We start from the raw sequence: 21,205 nt of genomic DNA on the forward strand, positions 1-21,205 counted from the left end.
CAAGTGGCCATCTGAAGAACTGCAGTTTTTGGCACTTGGAACCAGCTAGAGAGGAGCTCGCCTGCTACAGCAGCTATGACCTACCTTCCACAGAGACTTTTTTTTATATACCTCCTCCCGGATTATAAAGAGAACGCAGTGATTGTCTATATCAACAATAAGCCCAGTTGTCCTTGAGGCTTCTGCAGATAAAGAATAGAAGACATCAAACGGATGACGGTCAGGTAATTACACTTCAAAAAGGCTCCGAGCCTGAGCCTTCCAGGTTTATGAATTCGCACTCCAAAAGATCCATCACATGTATGCACTTGCACTATAGGCTCCACACTGAAGAGGCACCCGCAGTCACCAGTGCCACATACATTTACAGAGATGCATGTGCATATTGCTGGGCAGAAAGCGAAGGAACACAGGAAAACACACGCAGATACCCTCACAAACACACATACCAATTACAGACACAAAACAATAAGGAGAGAAAGACTGAGAAGGATAGAGAGCCTAATTGCTATGATTATAATCACCCACTCAATGAGAACAAAAGCTGCAATAACAATTATAAGTTGTTTAATGCAGATTTTGTGGAGAACTTTATTACAAACCATTTTACAGGAGATAAACTTTCCAGATCAGTTCCTTTAAATGTTATTCAGTTACTGCATATGTTTGGGGAATAAACGCAGCTGTGATTTTCAAAATGTCCTAAAAATAATAAAATAAAATCCTGCGACTGCGTTTGGACTACACATTTTCCAAACAAGACAGAGCCATCATCAGTAAACACAGCAGTCATTATATGTGGTGTATAATGAGATAAAAACTATTGTGTCTGCCTCAAACCAGCGTGCCCTCATTTGAATGGTGGCAGCTGGTCTGAGAGGCAGGGAAAGAACAAGGACATGGCTTTGACCTGGTTTGAATGGGAGAGCGCTAATTAGAACGGTGATTACTGGTTGTTAGCGCCGCACAGGGGACATGACTGAAATGATGTTGAGAGGGCCGCAGCCGGGGAGTTAACACAACAAGGGAGAAAGTGCTAGATACACAGAGGGAGAAAGAAACTGAACTGGAAAGAGAAAAGAGTAACAAGCAACAACCCAGGATGAGTGAGAAAGAACGAATGCAAAAGAAGGCAAGCTTAAACCGAGCTGAAGCCAGGAAATAAAAAGAAAACACAACGAGGGTGAGTGTATGAGGCAAAAAAAAAAAAAATAAGAGGAGGAGATCAAACATTTGTGCTGCCTAAAATCAGGAACAACCACTGCGACAGAAGAGGAGCTGTAAAAAGAAAAGAGGAGGTACAGGCGTTCCTTTCCCCCCACAATGAGCTGAAGTATTATTGTGGTTTTGGTAATCACCCAGCCATCACTGTGAAAGAAAACCCACTATTTGAGCACAGAGGAAACACAGATAAGAGACAGCTAACCACCTATTATCACAGAAAAACAACTTTATTTGTCGTCATATTAAAATATCTGTCTGAACAAGACACTCCCAAGCTTGGTTGGTAGAAATGAAAACAGTGTTTTGTTGTGCATTATCTGCATTTGCAAGAGTTTCAAAAGCTCTCAGCCTCTGAGATTCTCTCAGGAGAGATCCTTTGTTTGCTGTCCTAATGGTGAAAACTCAAGATGAGTGAGCGGGCAGGGGTCTAGCCTGGATTAAGATTTTGGATGGTCTCACGACGCTCTTGGTACAGAGTGTGGAAGGCCCGAGCTAAACTGAGGAGGGGCGCATCACAGTTTTCCATCTCCTTCTGTAAGAGGCAAACACAAACGCACAGTGATAAATGTCACTGTATTATATTAAAAAATAGGCTATTTTCTGCATAGTTCATCCTTGAGATATGGGTACTATTAATGCCCACCCTATCCCCAACCATTAACACTGTATATATTGTGATGTGTACAATACGCTCACTCACAGCTGATGTCTCGTGGTACTCCAGTCCCTGACTTTGGGCCCATTCCTTGGCCACAGATGCCTGGACCTCTCTTCTAGCAGACAGATCTGATTTGTTGCCCACCAGGACACCTGGAACACACGCAAACACAAACACACACACGGGTTCATAAACACAGATTCAAGCCAAGGTGATGCACTGCTTCTGTCTCCATGGAAAAAAAAAAACTACATTTGACTACAAGTCTCTAAAACATTAACTGAACAAACCACAAGCCTTCTGGAACAATGTCCTTGTTGAGCCTTGCTGCCACATATAAAATTACTGCAGATGTTAATATTAGTATTCTTTTGACCGTAGTGGTCCTGATTGATTTCCCTCCCTTTTTTTACAGTCAGTCTACCAGTATTTCATATGTTGTTTCATATGGTGTTACCTGGAACATGAAGACCTTGGCAGTGAGCACGGACTCGCTCCATCCAGCAGCTGCAGTTAGCAAAAGACTGCTCATTGGTCAGGTCGAAAACCAGGCACAACAATGAAGGTTCACCCCACTGTGGAAGGGAATGTGATGAGGTGGGAAATATTGGTTTTTATATATAGGGAATGAGGGAAGTGGGGCAGACACAGGATTGGTGCCACATCAACTTTCTTTCTACTTCTGTAACAAACTAAATAACATGTTACCATGACAGGAAGTGAAGCTCTGGATGATGAATTTCACTATCATGCAAATTTAAAAAAGAAATCTAGAGAACAAGTCTCACCAATTTCTCACAGGACTCCACTAATGTCTCCTTCCCTGCAGAGTCTATGATGTAGAGCTCCTGGAGGGGAAATGCAAGGAAAAAAGGAAAAGGAAGAAGTGTTGTTCATGGGATGTTTTCTTTTATAAGAACATTAATCTCAGACCTACAATGCTGCCAAATAGCATACTCAATTCAGATGAAGAAATAACAATATTACATGTCTGGGAAAGCTTCTTCCATACGAGAGATGGATTCCAATTGTCAGCATTTTAAAACTGGCTTTTAAATTAGACAAGAACTCGGCTGGGTGCCTAATACCTGGTGCTTCATTCAGCACAGTGTAGCCTGCACCTGGAGGAGACAAAGGTTGGACTCACCACGCTGTCATTGGTCGCTGGGATGTTGACGCACTTCATCAGCAGCTCCACACCTGTTGTCTGCCAAACAAACAAAGCTACAGATGTTAAATTTGTTACGTGAGGTAAAATTTAAAAAAAAAGGCACATGATTTTTCTTTGTCATAAACAATAATTCTTTCTGTCACATTATAGGTGTGCCTGTCCAAATACATTTAACACCTACAAAAGTTTTGGAGAGGAGAGGAGAGGAGAGGAGAGGAGAGCAGAGGAGAGGAGAGGAGAGGAGAGGAGAGGAGAGGAGAGGAGAGGAGAGGAGAGGAGAGGAGAGGAGAGGAGAGGAGAGGAGAGGAGAGGAGAGGAGAGCAGAGGAGAGAAAGTTGGTCATCAGAGTTACAGCTGGACAAGAAGCTGTCTAGTCTTATCATCAGCATTACTAATTATAAGCTCGGCTTAATTTGAAGGCAGTTCCACAGTCCTAGAATTCAAATTGTTGCCAAATCTTGCTGCTGTGTCTGTTACACTGATGCTTATTTTTATTAATGTCTTAAAAAAAAAAAAAAAAAAAAAAAATATATATATATATATATATATATATATATATATATATATATATATATATATATATATATATATATATATATATATATATATTTGCTTTGTGATAAGGCTGTAGCAAGTCTCTGGTCATTTGGGCATTCCCTACAAGCTTTTTTATACTGTATCTGCATGACTCACAATTCAGATACTCCTTATTTACATTATTGTGGGCCTTGGTGCAGGCATGCATTTCATGCACTGTCTGAAGAAAGCTGTTTTCACCTCCTTAGCCATCACTTTAAAACAGCTCTCTTCTGGTTGCCTGCAGAGGGTTTGAGCAGCAGGTGGGTGGGGCTGCTGTGCTCACAGCCTGACCTGTGTGTCTGAGATGATCATGTTTGGGACATCCACTACAAAGTCTGAACTTTAATCAGGACTACTTACACATATGCTGACCACACTGCTTGAAACTTGGCCATGTTTAACATTTAACAGTATACACTTGCTGGCCGCTTTATTAGGTACACCTGTTCAGCTGCTTGTTAATGTAAATATCTAATCAGCCAATCACATGGCAGCAACTCATTGTATTTATACAAAATGAGCATCAGAATGAGGAAAAAAAGATGATTTAAGTGATGCTGAACATGGCATGGTTGTTGATGCCAGACGGGCTGGTCTGAGTATTTCAGAAACTGCTGATTCACTGGGATTTTCCCACACAACCAACTGTAGGGTTTACAGAGAGCGGTCCGCTGCCGTTCTCTGGGCGAAAATGCCTGGCTGATGCCAGAGGTCAGAGGAGAATGGCCAGACTGCTCTAGGCATCAGTAACTCAAATAACCACTTATTACAACCGTTACAACCAGGGAAGTACAACACATTAAACGTTGAACCAATTGGGCTACAGCAGCAGCACTCCTGTCCCCTAAAAACAAAAAACTGAGGCTAAAGTTTAGACAGACTCACCAAAAATGGTCAATAGAAGAGGAAAAAAGGAGAAAAAATAAAGCACATTGTTATTTTTTTCAATCATGATGCCAAATTACAGTTATTTACTTGCATTACTGAATGGAAAAGTAGTTTTAGAGGTTGAATGTTATGTTTGAATGTCTGACATCTCACAGAAATCCAGTGTGCCGGATCAAATTTGAGTATAAAAACATGAATTCAGTTTGTTACTTACCCCATAAATAACAATATCATTTGCAGTTTTACACACGTTTTTGACTGATGTCTAAAATATTTATATTTTCTTGTTTTTATGGCAGGTGATCTAATGAATTTGTTAAGCACTGTATATTGTAGTTGTTTAATGGGAATAAATGTGTTAGGTAAACAGATGGTTGTGGTGGGAAGATGGTCGCAACAATACTGTCATTAATAGACTGTATAACACTGAATCTCACAGTTGGCTGGATAAGCTCTGAAACAATACTAGAGATTTGCAGTGAACTTATGAGCAGTCACCTAATGTTACAGTAGCATTTGGAGCCATACCGAGCTAATGAATGTATGTATCAATATCCAGTGTCCTTTTAGCAAACAGCTTATCCCTACTGTTATTTAGTGCTGGGCAGGTAGCTTACAGAGGACCTTGAGAACTTTTTCCTCTAAAGACAGCAGCCTGCTAAGCTATAACTTGTAAATGTTGAATATACATCACATAAAAGCAGCTGCAAATATATTTTAAAACAATAAGAATCACACAAAACTGGCTGTGCTGGTTGGTAAACTTTCCTTCTTCTTTGTAAGCTGGAGGCGGCAGATGTGTTTTTGAATCTGCCCCAATTGCAATTTAAGAAAAAGTGGCTATTTGAACTTTGGTCAAACTGTCTTAATGTAAGACAAACTGCAGAAAGTGGACACCTTTTAGAAATGAATACAGAGCAAAGAGAAGTAGCTGTTGAACTAGATAAAGTGCAGGCAGTAGAGGGGAAGGAGGATATGGATATAACTTCTGTGTCATCACAAATGCACCTTCTTTACAAGCTATGAGATCTAAAGAAATCCTAAATGGAGCGGATAGTTGCAGGCTGCCTTTCCCCCCACCAGCTACAAACTGGTATGAGATCAGTGGTGACCTTGAAGAAGTGAATCGAGGTTTCTTCACATCAGCATCTAACTCTAAATTGATCTGATCTCCTGAGCTCACACTTAACGAAGCACATCAAATGCAAGAGACCAAAATCCTGCAAACACACACACACACACACACGCTGTGAAAACTCACTGCCTCTGTGAAATACAAACACACGCACACCTCAGCCCAACATTTACCCAATTCATACACACGCAGAGTTCATAACAAGCATCTGGCTGTACGCGTACACACATACGGAGCATGCTGCAGTCCCACTTCAGAGCAGGCTAATGAGCTGGTGTGATGCATAGGAAGCGTCTCGCTGGAATGTCAATGAGAGCCTATTAGTAGCAAATAAGCTTGGAATATTGCTAACAGGCCGTCTGACATTTTCAAAGGAGGACGTGAGCAGAATGGCTGACAGCCTCGGCTACCCTTCAAAACCAAAAGTTGAAGAACATGCGGGATGACTAAACCTTCACAGCACTGGTTAGTCCAAATGAAAGAAACACACATTGTGTCCTGTTTCCATCACTAGTGAAATCTTAAAGAGAAAACACAGTTGTGTAATAGAAAATAAACAGGGATAATGGGTTAGAAGGGTCACCCAGTCACCCGTCCAAAGCTTTGCAGTCATGATATTTGTAAAAAAAAAAATTTACATTTTTTAAAAATGACACAAAGTTTTTTAAAAAAAATATGGTTTGATTTTTACAAATGAGACAACTTATTAACATTTTTAATAAACTGCCTCCTTTGTATGTTTGTATTACATCATAATTTTTATATTATGATTGATGTATTTAGGAAATTGAAAAGAAAGCGATGGGGTGCTGAATTAAAAATACTTTTTGCAGCAAAACTAGCTACTGGAAGAATCTGGAAACTGCTAATCAACTGCACTCGATTGACTGACCATCAAAAAGTGTGAGCACTTCTACAAAAGCAGACGTTTTGGCAGTTTGCTGGTCTGGATCATTGAGGTGTGTGTTAACAAAATGCTTCAATCTTCCCAGGAGCGTACATCCCAGCAAATTCAATCCCAGGTCAGACCATGCAATGCTCAGAGAAACTGCAAAAAACCAAAGAGCTGCATCTCAGACTCCACAGGCCTGCGTTAGCATGTTAAATGTTAAAGTTCACGACAGCACAATTAGAAAAAGACTAAAAAAGCATGGCTTGTTTGGAAGGGCTGCCAGGAGAAAGACTCTCCTCTCTAAAAAAGAACATGGCAGCACAGCTTAAGCTTACAAAGCTGCATCTGATCAAACTACAAGACTTTTAGTGCAACGTCCTTTGGACAGATGAGACCAAAGTGAAGATGTCTGGCTGAAATGCACATCACCAAACCCAGCAAACACACCTCTTTCCAACTGTCAAGTTGGCTTATTTTGCAGCTACAGGACCCGGGCACCATGCAGTCATTGAGTCAACCACGAATTCTCCTGTATTACCAAAGTATTCAAGTGTGAGGCCGTCTGCCTGACAGCTAAAACTTGGCCAAAATCGGGTCATGCAACAGAACAATGACACCAGCAAATCAGTCAAACTCCAGACCGCTGACTGAACGACTGCGGCAGGGCCTTAAGAGAGCTGTGCATAAACAAAATGTTCACAAACCTCACAGGAGACCAAAAGTCCTCCACCATTGTGGAGGTTCATGTTGCTGCTGCTAAAAGTGTTTCTACCAGCTACTGAATCACTGGGGTGTACATGCGAGACTGCACAGAATCCTGTGAAAACCTTTCTTCACATGACTGTATTAGTAACAAGTCTGGTTAATAATACAGTCATATGAACTAGAGTCTCACTGTTAAAATGTATATTGTAAAATGATGGAAATAGCGTTTAGAACAAAATCAAAGTCTCAAAGCCAAAAGTGGGGTTAAATTAGGCATCGACGCTAAGAGGAATAAAAAAGATGAGATTAGCTTTGGTTTTAAAAGCTCCTTTTTAAAAGTTAAAAGTGTGAACTGTAGCATTCAGCTGCTACCTGAACCTGTTCACTCACTACTTAAAACACATGCTATGCACTTTGTTTGAAATCAACTGGCTATTCTTACTGTATTGCCTGTAATGATGAAACAGGCCAATAAAAATGTGCAAAATAACACAACTTAGAGCAAAGTCTATGGAGTCAAAATGAAAGTGAGCACTAATGTGCTCAGCAGTCCTTCCAGATTAACCTGAGGATGGCACCAAATGGAAAGCTTCCTCTCAGGGGAAGCTCAGTAAATTATTTTTTCATATTTCTCATGCAAATACTGGACTAGAAGCCTAATTTGCATTTCACTATTACTACCAACTTGAAAAAACAAAGTAACTCCTGGATGAAAAATTCATAGTTTAACAGATTCAAAATTGTTTTGGTTTGTTTTTTTTTTTCCCAAAAGTGGAGTTCCTTTTGCATGAAGCACTTTGCACCAAGTGAGTTAAGAAATTAAAAATATTTCAACTAGCATCAGACAAGAGATTGGCTACAAATAGGTGTTTCAACAGTTGCATAGCAACAGCAAAGACTGTGACCAGCAATTTCCCATGAGCATTTCTTTCAGTGCATCCAGCTAATAAAGTGGTGTCAACTGGACACACAGCCTTAATTTACAAACGCAGACCTGAATTTACTTTCAAAGCAGTTTACGTTACTGAAGATTTTCACACAATTTCATCTGTATCATTTCTTTAGATATTTTCATGTTAGCCGTATTAATTGAAAAGAAGTCTTATGGCTTGCCTGGATTTCAGCAATCATGCATGCTAGGCCATAACAAATTGAAAAGGTAGCATGACTGCATTCCCTTTCTACTTTATTACTACCCTGCTAGTCCACCGTGAAGAGACACATGCAGCATCACAAATAGTGACTGTATTAAGCCTATGCAGTATGAATAAACTCAACTTTGTTGTTGGTGTGTGTGTGTGTGTGTGTGTGTTTGCTAGTTTAAGTACCTGTTCTGGTGGCTTTCCAGAATCCTGCTGTATTAATTATCGACGTTCCTGTCACCTCAGAAGCCCCAAAACTGCTGACACAGCAAGACCTGAACAATCACACGGGTGTGCACACACGCAAACACACACATTTGGCGCTTGTCCAGTAATTCACTCACCAACCTGTTCTGTCCAATAACCAGCTGCAAGGCTTAATGGCAAGCTCACTAAATGTGAGTGTGTGTGTACTGTGAGTAAACTGTACTAGTATGTATCCATATTCACAAGTGGACTGTACCTGCACTTCCTTACATTTGCAGTGCACTAGTCCTTTAGAACATTGAGGAAATCAGTGAGCAGCCATGCCCCGTATATCACAGAGTCACGTTAATGACATGGTTCCTTTCCTCGTGTAGATTAGCATAAATAATGCAGATTAGTCCTTCTCTGCATCAGCATTAATTGGTACATTGTGCTCTTGTGCACTTCAGTGATTCCTGTAGTAAAGACCTCTGCAGGTCCTTGAAAAGCTTGCAAGGAGTTCCACTACATGTAATATAAACATAATCATCATTGACTATTATTAGAAATGCTGATTTTCTATTGATGTGTAATTACATCTTCGGTGAAGTAAGTGTTTCATTAATCTGCAAATTCTACAGTTCTTGATGGATTGCGCAAATCGGTAACTGACTATATGTGATTAACTATGCACCAGTACCCCCTGTTTAACCGCTTTGCCTACATCTATAAATACATACAGAGCCTTCTAAGACCTTAATAGGTCTCAGGAAGGTTAATACTAGTTATCAGTACAAGTGTGCCTACTAAAGAAGCACATTTTGCCAATTACATGCTGATTAGCTGCTGCAGTCTCAGGAAGGACTGAACACCTGAATTCTGGAGCACTTCACAGCTCACAGATAAGGCTATTCCCCAGAAACTACTGTGCTGGCAATGAGCCAACATTACACTTGATGAGCTGCTCCTTCAAACCCAATTCACCTCACTTACCCAACCTGAATACAAAAAGACATGCCTGTGGCTAGTCACGGAGTACAGCCCAATCTGTAAATCCCTCAACAACTTGTTTTACAGCTCCATTCCTCTGCTGATTGTGTGAATGAAATACAGCACATCCCTACTGTTAGGAGACATGTTATGCTGACTACTCCACATACACTGCAGTATATCTGGCACTAAGTTTGCTTTCTCTGTGTTATGTGACAGTACTACACCAGGGGGCAGTTTCTCAGGCATTCTCAGGAGGTAGAGCAGTTCATCTGCTAGTCAGAGGTTTGGTGGTTCGATTTCTGGCTGCTCCAGTCTGAATGCCAAAGTACCCTTGGGCAAGATACTGAAACCTAAGTTGCTTGTACGAATGTGTCTGTGTGTGTGTGAATGAAGACATGTTGTGCAAAGTGCTTTGAGTGCTCAAGTAGAAAAGCACTAAGTCCATTTGCTGTTTGCTTGTGAACGCAGACATGGACAGCTGCAGATGCCACAGACAAGTAGTCATTCCTAACACACTTTTTTCAAACCTGCTTGGAATCTGCCTGACGGACCCATCCATAGTTGGTGCAAAAACCGAAGGGCAGCCAGACGTCCGCTTGGAGCCTCACATTCATCCTTTAACGACCAAATTAGTGACTTGGACCCAAGTGTATGCTCGATTTTATGCAGCAAGTATAATAGCTGCTCTACATAAACTAACAAAAGATAAACCAGACTGGCTTCTAAATGTAGCAGGGCTCAGTACTCACACTCATTGTTCAGTCAGGCTCAGGATGGTTTCCTTGGCCAAACAAAAATGGCTGACATGTCCTCAGAGCTGCATAGCTCCAAAAGGCTACTGCTCTCCCCGTAATAGTGTTAGCAAACAATTCAATTATAAGCCATGTTTTTCTCTGTTTATTCCTGATTGCTACTAGTCAAAATAGGTGTCACTACTATGGCAACATCAATCTTAGGGTCCCATTATGCTTGCAGTTCTCACATGGCACCTTCCACTGCTTTGGTGTTGTCAGCCAGCCGTGCACTTCTCGATTTTTGTAACCTGGTGCATTGCGTTGTTGCTGCTGTGGTCGGGTTGAAGACATGAGTGTACGATCGTACTGTTTTTTTTTCTACCATTATAATTATATATATCAGTACAGAAGCTCAGAGATGTTGCTTCTTCTCCTCTTATACCAGTGCTGATGCAGAGATTTTGTCTGAGTGGCAACACATATAATTCAAGAGAATACTTCAGCAGGTATTCGTGCCATAACAGTGAGTATACATGGATGTGGCTGTGTGCTGACATCACATCAGTGCATGAAGCGACCAAAGTGGCAAATGGAAACCTTAGACCGAGATAGCCTAGGGTCTAAATTTGTTGTTGTTGTTGTTATTTTAAATCAGTCTTTATTTTTGTGAAACAGTCTAACGTGCATTAGTTTAATCTATGAGCCAAAATTAGACTGGTCTAACCCTACAGATTAGTCTGAATTATGAGGAGTGTGTGAAACTCATCCCACTCATGGGATCAAACCATTCACTGACTACCTGCTAATGCACTCACCATGCTGTAATTCTTCTGGAAGAGAGTGCCATCACTGTAGAACATATGAGAAAGAGCACTTTTACCCACTGCAGCATCTCCTACAAACACACACACACAGACAGACAAAAGAATACAACTATAATAACATGCGCGTGTGCGTTTACAATGTAGTTTTTGTGAATTTGTCAATCATCCATTTGTCAATCAAACTGCTTCACTCGGCAGTGACTGGTTTGTGAAGGCTAAATGACTGTACCTGCAAGATACTAGAGACCCACCGAATATTATCTTTTACATTTAGAAAAGTATCAGTCATGTATTTATTACCAGTCCTGTAACAAGTAGGCTGAACATTATAAGAAGACCTTAAGGCTTTCGCTGCGGATGTTTCTGTATTAACTGGTTAGCTTTAGCCCCCGTTGCTTACATATCAGGTTGGGCTGCTTTGAAACCCTTACCGACCAGCAGACATCTCGCCCTTAACTTCACCATTACATGGGACGACCTCCAGTCTCTGCCAGGTAAAAATGCTCTTGAAGGTAAACGAGCTATATTTCACTGTTTATCCCTCCAAACACGCATCTAAATTTCCTTCCTGGAGCCTCGGGAACATGGACAGAAAGCGTTTCTTAGCAACCGGCCACGGAGTTGTTTCATTGGTCCAGACGGCGCGTACGTAATCGCGTAGTTGTGTTGTCATTGGCTGTTTGTGAGGCCATAGAGCGAGGTAAAGGCCACTTTTCCCCGGAGTGTGCCTGTTAGGCAAAGCTTACTGAAACAGCGTCCAAACGTAAATACCAATGTGTGTAACCGTTTATAACAGCACCGAGCAGACATGACGACAGATTGATGTAGCTTGCTGGAAAAACAGTGCAATATCATTTATACAGCCTGAAGGAGAAATGAAGTATGAAGTTCCTGCATTGGTCTAGTAAGCCCACTAGAGGGCGGAATTTATACACCTTCACCATCAATCATGGAGTTGGAGGTGGTGGGTGTTGGTAATGTTATACTGTTGTTTATTAATGTCGAAGCATTTCAGCATTGGTTTCATAAGTGCTCTCGTATGAACTAACCTTTATTTTTCAGTGCACACACCTTAATTGTATAACCTTTATTAATTAATTAGTTAATACTATGTTCCGGTTTAATCACTGTTTTCTGTCACCTTTCCCGCCCACCGTCGATAAACGGAGAGCGCGTGCCTCTCTGTAGTGGTCCCGTGAGTACATGCGCGCCCCCCTCGTAAACACTTACGCGTGTTCGCTGTTTTTTGCTGTTGTTTTGATGAGGAGCGCTCCGTCCGAGGCGTGACAGCGGAGGCGCGTTCACGGGGTCGCCACCGGCTTCTGCGCTGAGCTACGGAGGAAAGGCATCACCGTTACACTGTCACAAACCTGTCTTTGCCCGCATATCCACGAGACAACTGGGACATTAGAGGTTAAATTAAAACCAGCGACACGAGAGAGCGGGGCGCCGAGGAGACCGGGAAAGAGACGCGCATCCCAGCCGCGCAGAAGCAGGGGTGCTACAGTAGTGGTGGTGTTAGGAGCAGTTTCGGTTGCCCGGTGCTCCACACGCCCTGTGCCTTTGAGCCAGCAGCGGGGAGGAGAGAGGAGGAGGAGGACCATGGAGGGGATGCAGGCGTACGGAGCCGGGAAAGCCGGAGGAGCCTTCGACCCCGTCACCTTCCTCCAGCAGCCTCAGACCATTCTCCGCATAGTGTCTTGGGTGAGCGACCGCTCCAGCTGGAGAAATAAATAAACGAAAAATAACTTTGCTCTTAGATACAGAGTAGCTAAACAGGCCACCGCTTATTATTATTATGCATATGTACTGTCAAACGTGGGTTTGAGTTAGTCAACCAAGGGCCCAGAGAGGCTTCCCTTCAGTGTGGAGCTCCTGTAGATGTTGAAGGAAGCTATAACATGCTTTTGATGTGTTGCTTTATTTATGCGTTTCATGTTTTTACCTTATATTACAAATAATATTCTCATCACGCAGTGGGTTGATGGGCTACTAGAATGAGTCCTGATCGGTGTGCACCAAATTCACCTTCCACAGATAATACATTAGTGACCAGATGATGTTTTCTAATGAGCAGCAAATACTTTCATAATAAGTGATCACCCTCCTTATCCTGAGGAGGAGGGGCGCTAATGAAAAGGAACAGCAGCAGTAGGGGAACACCTTTAAGAAGCATAGTAAACAGATGGCAACAAAAGTCCCCAAAGTGGACGCTCCACCGCCAAGTGGCATTTTATAGGGTCAGAGTCAACTCCTGATGTGAGTATATTTGTTGTGGGGTTGTAGATTTTAACCCGCAGCTGCATCTTTTGTAATTAATATCAGCTTTAAGAGGAGTCAAATGCATTATATGGTGTTTTCATAGGGGAGCATCAAGCAGAATCATCTGGTTGCTGTACATTTACTATAGACGGTAAGGAAATAAATATACTCTACCACTTCATAAACTGTGGCAAGTGATGAATATCAGACACTGTCTTAAAAAAGTGACCCTTGTTTCACATGGGCAGCAATTAGGAGTGCATTAAGATTTCCTTTAATTTTTAATAAAAATAAAAAGGATCTTTCGGCAAACTGCAGCAGTGCAAAATACAGTGACTAGCAAAATGTGAGCCCTCAGTCTGTAAGGTAAAGCATGCAATATTTAAAGAACTTCCCACATTATACAGTGTGTCAGCAAGCCCTTATAAAGTCTTAAATGTCTTCCAGTTACATTTAATAAACAAAAAATAATTATAAAAGGCCTTAAAAATACTAAATTGGCTTTAATTAACTTTGTGTGGGTTTTAAATCTTTTTGCTGGGGTGCTGCAAGAATTTTCTGTACTATTTTCACCCCTCTGTAGCTATATTTAAATCATATAATTGTTAACCCTGTGCTTTATAGTTATACTGCTGCTTTTAGGCTGTTTATATATGTGTAAAATCAGTTAGCAGTAACAGTAGGTTGATAAGATACATTTACTAATTCAGTCATTCATAATAATACAGAAATCCCCCGTGCTTATGCCTGGGAGGTCCGTTTAGGCCCAGCAGGCTTTTGGGCTTTTAGGACACTGGTAGAAACACAGAAATCACAGTAATGAAGAAGGGTTTGCTAACCAGCCTGCTCAATAGTCTATGGAACAGGGAATATGTAAGTTTAATGACAAATGCATTGAGAATAATAAGTACTCTTGGTGGTTAAAGCCAGTGGCTGGAAAAACTTTCAAAGCAGACTGCTGTACATCAGAGGTGCTTCAAACCTGGAACAGTGGGATATTGTTTATTTTGTTATTTTATTATTTTTAACACATTTAGACAATATGTATAGAACTAATGCTCTACCACTCAGCCAGACACTGTCGTTTTAGCTCACTGTTCAATTTGAACTGACTACTTTATGTTCAATTAGAAAAAGAATATTTGCACTTTTAGTCTAAAAAAGAGGCTAAACTAATGCTTTTATGCCACCTCGATTCATGCAAAAACAGGAAAACATGCATGAGTCGTTTTCAATATAGCATTCATTAAAATGGTCTCACGTGTGACCAAAGGCACTTCCTGACCACAGCTGCGGGGACTACCCGAAGGCAGCAACCCTCTGGGGTGCTACCCTGAGAGCTACTTATCTTTCTTTCTGTTTACTATCAATAAAAAATGCTTATGTGACCTATTAGCCTGCTAAGCTAACTGAGCTACAGTTGTTGGGTTTTATCCGATCATGACAGTAAACTGAACTGAAAAGGAGTTTGAGAGCTGTTCTTGTGCGGAAGTCTCAAGTCACCCCTTATTTCTTTATATTTTTGCTAGGAAAATGGGAAATAGGTACAGCGATTTATTGAACTGTGCAAACATGCTTGGAAATATATATTATAAAAAGAGCTTGTACAATTGAAAGTCAATATCTGGTGTGATCACTTTTATTCTTCAATGCAGCTTTCTTGTAATTTCCTCAGAAAGAGTTCTCCAGGCTTCTTGAAGGACATTCAGATCTTGAAAATAGAAACCAAAACAGCAAATGTTTAGATCTTATTCCTAATAAAAGGGCTTCATGGTCCTCAGATAAGCTTTTAAGAAACTTTTTATGTGACAGATTGTTTCAGCAGTGAATTTCTTAAACATTTAGCAATTTTGCACTACTTCAGACTTTCAGTGATACTGAGACAATGCTTTACAGGCGTGCAGTGTCTTTATGACTCCTCATCTCATGCCCCGTCCTGAGGTGTCAGCAGAGCAGCAACATGTCTCCATAGTAACAGGCATAGCTGGGCTTGTGATGTTTGGTGTGATGATGTTCATACTGAGTCTGCAGCAGTCTGTGGGGGAGGAAACTATCACATACAGCACTGTAAAGAAGAATCCCTTAGTTCCTATGCCAGGTATATTTCCCAGTAGTACAGCTGTTGTGGCTGTTAGGGTGAAAAGGCAGCTGGCTTCAAGTCATTCTCAATGGAAGCTTCATTCAATGAAGTTAAAAATTGGCACATGCAGCAAATAAATGTGCTGGCCTCAACTTTTTTCAAGACTTCAGTGACCAGGGTAAAGCGTCAGCCGCTCACATGCTTCCAGATTTGCAGACATGCACAAACAGATGATGTCTCATGAAGCACTTTAAGCAGGTTTCTAGCTAGTGGTTGATCGTCCGGTGATGCGCCTTGCTGCGGTGTTGTCACACCGGGCTGAAACTTTCAGCAGTTAGCTAACAGAACCAGGCCAGTATCTGGGATGGAGATCCCTGAGACACTCTGTAAGGTGACTTTTGCATGGAAAACCAACATTAAGAATCAGGCAGCCCCCACTGAACACTGTTCACATGCTTTTTGTCTGGCTTCTGGTTCTCCTAAATCCCTACAAAGTTAGCATGACCCACAGAGCGAGAGTAACCACTTTACTGGATGAAACACCAAGCTGAAAGTGGAATTCTCCTTTAAACATTTGTTTAAGGGGGACGTCACTGCCAGAGAGGGAGAACAGTTTATGAATGTTGGTCGAGGATTCTCTGCCCTCTCTTTTCCATCTATCTCCCACTTGTTGTGACTCACGACAGCTGAATGTGGACGTGATAATGACGTGTGAGCCCGCCTCAGAGAGTCAGTCCTGCATTTTATTTATGAAGAAGATTGGATGGATGAAAAGAGGAACAGTGAACACAGAGACAGGTGCAGGGAAAATATCGTGTGCGTGATAATCTTCTGTTTGAGGAAATAAAAATATTTGGATTTAATTAAGCTGAACAGGGTCGACCTGACTTGCAAAATAAACATGACATTGTTTGCCTGTGATTCTACTTTGATGTGCGTTTAAAAGCGAATTACTTTTGAAGCTTGGATCAATTCTTGTTTGCTTTGACCGTAGTTCCTTAAATTCTGCTGCTGTTCAAGGATTCGGGTTACTGCAGGGGTAACATAAAACATCAAATCATTATACACCTAAATATGCTGTTCTGCTTTGTGCTCAACTCTGCTAGGGAAGCATTTTCAGAAGTCAACATGCCCAAAGCGGAGCTCCTGTCTGCCCTGCGGGGTGAAAGTGCTGATCAAAGTTCACCTTTTAACTCTCGAAAAAAGAAAGTGCAGTTTGCTGCGTGCGTGTGTGTGCGTGCACGCATGCATACGCTTTATATTGAAAGACTAAAATGGTTATCTCAAATCCCGCTGTACTTTGAGTGTTGGTCCTGCAACAGGCACCTCTGTTTACATAGACAGTGGTAATAGGACTCCTCGTGCATTCACCAGATCCTGCCTTTGAATTAAAATACTATCAGGAACATAAATGACATTTCAAAAGAGAATTGTCACAGTAATTTAGTTTTTCTTTAAGAAATTTCAAAACTCTGGTCAGAAATTGTCAAAACAACATTATAGCTATTTGAACAAACCATGAATATTATTACTGTCAAAACGGGCAAAAGATTACATTCAGTTATTCCTTAAAAACATGTTAAAACCTTTTAAATATCTGTTTTTAGGCTTAAAAGAGCTAAAACAAATACAATGAGAGATATACATACTCATCAGTACAATTATTTAAATTTAAATATGTCTTTAAAAATCAAACTGGGGTACAGATGGATTGAAAACTGCCAACAAAGTTGCTAAATTGTTTGTTTTAGCTCAGCCTAAAGTACTTTCTTCCAAGAATCCAGACTTTCTTATCATTTGTTAAAGTGGTTTTGAGCAGACCGCAGAAACCTAGTCTTAAAGTCTGACTGTGAGCTGCTCTGGAAAATTCAACTTTTCTCATATTTCCTCCCTAATTAAAACACTCTTATATAAACAGCGTGGGATAGCATTTTAAAATTAGCTGCGATGGCGATTAGCATTTCAGAGGTCAAGAGATTTTGTGCTTGATGAGTAACTATTTTGTATCACCAGCAGAAACACGTATGAGTGCAGGGCATTCCGTCAGCTCCTTGTTACTCACACTCACACACCCACAGAGTCCGTTAGTACCTACACGTCAAAATTCAGACAGTTTGAAAGCTATTTTAAGAAGCAAGTTGCATTTTTATGTTGCGTGCATGCTGTAGCTCTCTACATCCCAGTAGAACTCTTGTAGAATTGGAGATTCCTGAGAATTCTGAAAGAAAGGTGGAATTTGATAAATATTCTCATCTTTAAATGTAGCTGCTATAAAGTGTCAATTATAAGTTAGTTTTGATTTAAAGATCACAAGTAGGCCTTTTAAAATATGTTAAAATAGTGTGTGGGTACAAAAATGTTTTCCTACACGGACAGTAGTAGAAACATGCAAGCCAGCCACGGCTGTTACGGGGGTACAGAGGGTTAATCTGCTTGTAGTAAAAAAAGTGTGAACAGAAACTCTGCAGATGTTTGCATTAAATATTCATAAAGCCTAGAACCTAATGTCCTATCAATTAAGGTTGTTTATACATCCTTGAGATTGCTTTTTGGCCAGTGTCGCAACCATCCTAAACTCCCCACTGATAACAACATACTGCTGTAGAGAGATTTTATTATAAATCTTACCCTGTCAGTTCTCATTAGTGTATATAGGAGATTGCAGTGTAGTGGAAATCTTTTGCTTGTTATATTTCTCTGTTTGCACCTGATTTAATCTCAATTTAATCTAGTGTAAATGAAAGTGTACAATTTTATCAAGGCTTAGTTTCCATTGTTAGAGCATGGCAACTTGTAGCCACTAGGCCTCACACCTCTGCTATTTGTTTTAGTGACGTTTGAAGCATTTTTTATGCAAATACCTGACAATCAACATGGTTTGCCTTGAGACATTTGTGTAAACTCTCATAACTCAAAGTATTAAGATGGGACTCCACATATAACTGGTTGACATCGCTTTGGCTACGGCCAGCTTTTCTTTCATCCGTGGACTGGCTGAACACACAACAAAATTGCCCTTTCAGTTGCACTTGCTGTCGCCATTAAAAAAAGCAGGCTTGTAACTGAATGAGCAACAGTCCAGATTGCAGTTCCGCTCTCCCTTGATTCTGTTACGCCCGGCTTTACAAGATTGAGGGACCGTCTGTTTTTTGTTTTTTTTGCACTGGTACAAGCTTGTTTTCTGGGCTCGTCTGGTCATGTTCTCACTAACTGCCACCACATTTCAAATAGGAAGGAGATAATAAAGCAACAAAAAAAGAAAGAGAGATATCGAGGAGAGCAGTGTGTGTCTGTGTGTGTGTGTCTGTGAATGAGTGACTCGACAGAACAGACAGCAGAGTGCGGTTGTGCTCTGGACTTGTGATTCTGTCTCATTGTGTAGCCTTGGTACTGCAGTGGCTCTCCTTGAATTGTACTTTGACAAGGTCTCCTGTCTCTCTCACTCTCTCTCTCATTACATGAGCAGCTGCTGCCATGGTGACAACAGCAATCAGGTATCCCCAGTCTGGACCGACACGCTGCAGCAGACAATAAGCCCACACACACCCTCGCGCGCACACAGGATGTAATATTCTTCAACAGTGATCCTGTATTATGCAGGAGATAGCTCTCCGCCCCCCCACCCCTGTTACTTTTACTGATCATTCACTGCATTTGCTTTGTTTTGTTCACTTCAGGTCAAATCACATGGAAAACAAATCACAGAAATTTACAAGTTCTTTCTGGGGGAGATCTGATTGTGTCTGCATCAGCAGCAGCATCTTCTCTGTCTGTAAATATATCATGATGCTGGGCAGCAATGGCCATTTCCTTCATTTTTTTGCATTTATATAGTGGATTCATGTCACTGAGAGCACAGTATACACTTCAAATACAGGTACTACAATATGCTGCTGAAATGTTTCTTTTTGCACATTGTTTTAATCACTGCTGGGATAAATAAAGGGTATTGATGTTAGGAGGTTCAATACTCGCTGTGGCAGCTTGACATCTTAATAGTCCTGAAAGCATTACAAACACCTTTAGTCCTTTCTCCTGTCTGTTTAATGGGTTGGTGTGTCTTAGGGTGTGGTGCTTACAACATAAACAGTTTTGTTTGCTCAGCCTTAACCTTAAAGTTGACTTTTCTCAACTCTATGTCAGTATCATTGGCCTGTGACAGCAAGGATAGGCTCCAGCCCTCATGCAACCCTAAATTGGATAAGCAGTTAGGAAAACTGATGGATGGCTTTACTGCCTGCAGCACACAGAGAAAAAAAAATAGCTGCAATGTGCACATGTATACACATAGCAGAACAGCAGTAACCATTAACACCGGATTGCTCAGTAGTGATGGGAATTCCGGCTCTTTTCAGAGAGCCGGCTCTTTAGGCTCGGCTCCCAAAGAAGAGCCGGCTCTTTCAGCTCCCAAATGGCTCCTTAGATTTTAATTTAAAAAAAAAATAAAAGTGTAAAATGAATTACTAATGTAAAAACATACAATTAGGCCTATATCAAACATTTCTTTATATACTCAACATATAATAGAGTGCTCCAAATACAAATTATAAAACAAAACATTGGAAATCAGAAACACAAAGGGAGTTGATCCTGTTTCTCCTGCCTGATGACCTGCCCTGTTTTGTTCTTCTAATTACACTGAGGGATGAACAATTCCTATACAGTATACCTATGTAGGTTGTTTCTGCAGCCTGCTCAATATTAAATTTTAAATTCGCAGTCTACTCTCTATCAGAATAATCCTTTAACGCCAGGCGATCGCTGCTGAATCTCGGGTTTCCTGACCTTACAATGCGCGAACAGCTGATTAAGATATAGCGTCTCACTGCAGAGTCAGCTGGTCAAAGGAACTTGATCAGCTGGCTTTTCAAGGTAACTCCGCGACCATTCGTGCTATCGGAAAAATTCAAAGGGTTCCTGAAAGCTCAGAAATTGCACTTCACAGTCATGTAGTGGTATTACGATTTTTGTGACCGGAAGTCCGCAAATGCCGGCACTTTTGAAGTACGCTGTTTCTTACATGTTTGGAGGTAAAAGGTTAAAATGTTTCCAGTCTTTGCTACGCTTTCCGTCACTCAGTTTCCTCACCGTTCCCGCGTGTAGCCTCTATGTAACTCGCAACTTCCTCTGGCTCTTTCCTGTCTCCGAGCGCATTTTGCAGGAGCCCCTCCCTCTCTGGTGTTTGTTTACTCACTGTGCAGTGTGTCCGTGGACCCTCCCCTCCCGCTCAGTGTAGACGATCATATGCTACCATTCATCTTAACCAATCACGTGCGGCTTCCACAAAAAAAAAAAAAAAACGAAATGAAAAAAGAAACGGCTCACTATCGGGAGCCGGCTCCTAGAGCCGGATCGTTCGTGACCGACCCATCACTATTGCTCAGGGTCCAGTTATGTGTGATTGAATACGTTGTAATAAAGCAAGTCTTAGTTCTGGATGAATCCTGAGATGCTTCATTTTCAGATTAACCCGTTCCACGCTGAGTGGGCATTGCTCATTTTTTGGGAGGCCTGAGCACTGAAGTACCTTTACCCTGATCATCTAGAAGCTAATCAATGATCCCATGGTTTTGACAATTGCAAATAATAGGCCACATGAGTTATCTATGCAACTTCTGTGGGACCTTCATGCAGATCTGCAGCATCGCCACCTGGATTCACTCCATTAACTTATTTTGGTCCTGTAAGGAGGTCAGTGTCTCACCTCTTCTTACAGAGCTCCCAGATTTTGT

At 41.2% G+C, this 21,205-nt stretch overlaps 2 protein-coding genes across 6 annotated transcripts in view; one reads left to right on the forward strand and one right to left on the reverse strand.

The window, feature by feature from the left end:
- Positions 1-633: 633 nt before the first annotated feature.
- Positions 634-12,585, reverse strand: ift27 (intraflagellar transport 27 homolog (Chlamydomonas)). Of its 4 annotated transcripts, none has more exons than XM_030735531.1 (7): positions 12,502-12,585; positions 11,123-11,202; positions 3,030-3,089; positions 2,671-2,730; positions 2,340-2,457; positions 1,925-2,034; positions 634-1,756 (listed from the first exon to the last, which is right to left on the reverse strand). In XM_030735531.1, the coding sequence occupies exons 1-7, from the start codon at positions 12,515-12,517 to the stop codon at positions 1,652-1,654; spliced, it is 549 nt and encodes a 182-aa protein (XP_030591391.1). In that variant the 5' UTR covers positions 12,518-12,585; the 3' UTR covers positions 634-1,651. The 4 variants fall into 4 exon arrangements, with proteins under 4 accessions (XP_030591391.1, XP_030591309.1, XP_030591473.1 ...); XM_030735449.1 differs by lacking the exon at positions 12,502-12,585 and adding an exon at positions 11,563-11,738; XM_030735613.1 differs by lacking the exon at positions 12,502-12,585 and adding an exon at positions 11,567-11,710.
- A 94-nt stretch (positions 12,586-12,679) lies between these two features.
- syngr1b (synaptogyrin 1b) overlaps positions 12,680-21,205 on the forward strand; it is a 47,170-nt gene continuing 38,644 nt past the window's right edge. For both annotated transcript variants that reach the window (XM_030735262.1, XM_030735340.1), the window contains exon 1: positions 12,680-12,835. In XM_030735262.1, coding sequence (XP_030591122.1) covers positions 12,734-12,835 — 102 coding nt within the window. In that variant the 5' untranslated portion in view covers positions 12,680-12,733. The remainder of the gene's footprint in view (positions 12,836-21,205) is intronic.

The sequence above is a fragment of the Archocentrus centrarchus genome, chromosome 1 (genome assembly GCF_007364275.1).
Source record: "Archocentrus centrarchus isolate MPI-CPG fArcCen1 chromosome 1, fArcCen1, whole genome shotgun sequence".
Lineage (NCBI taxonomy): Eukaryota > Metazoa > Chordata > Actinopteri > Cichliformes > Cichlidae > Archocentrus > Archocentrus centrarchus.

Bases quoted from the DNA above. Each gene is read 5' to 3' on its own strand.
- ift27 (XM_030735449.1), bottom strand. From the start codon at position 11,596: ATGGTGAAGTTAAGGGCGAGATGTCTGCTGGTCG. The intron at 3,090-11,122 runs GTGAGTGCATTA...TTTGTTTGGCAG, and splicing joins TCCAGAAGAATTACAGCATG to ACAACAGGTGTGGAGCTGCT. The intron at 2,731-3,029 runs GTGAGTCCAACC...TTTCCCCTCCAG, and splicing joins CAGCGACCAATGACAGCGTG to GAGCTCTACATCATAGACTC.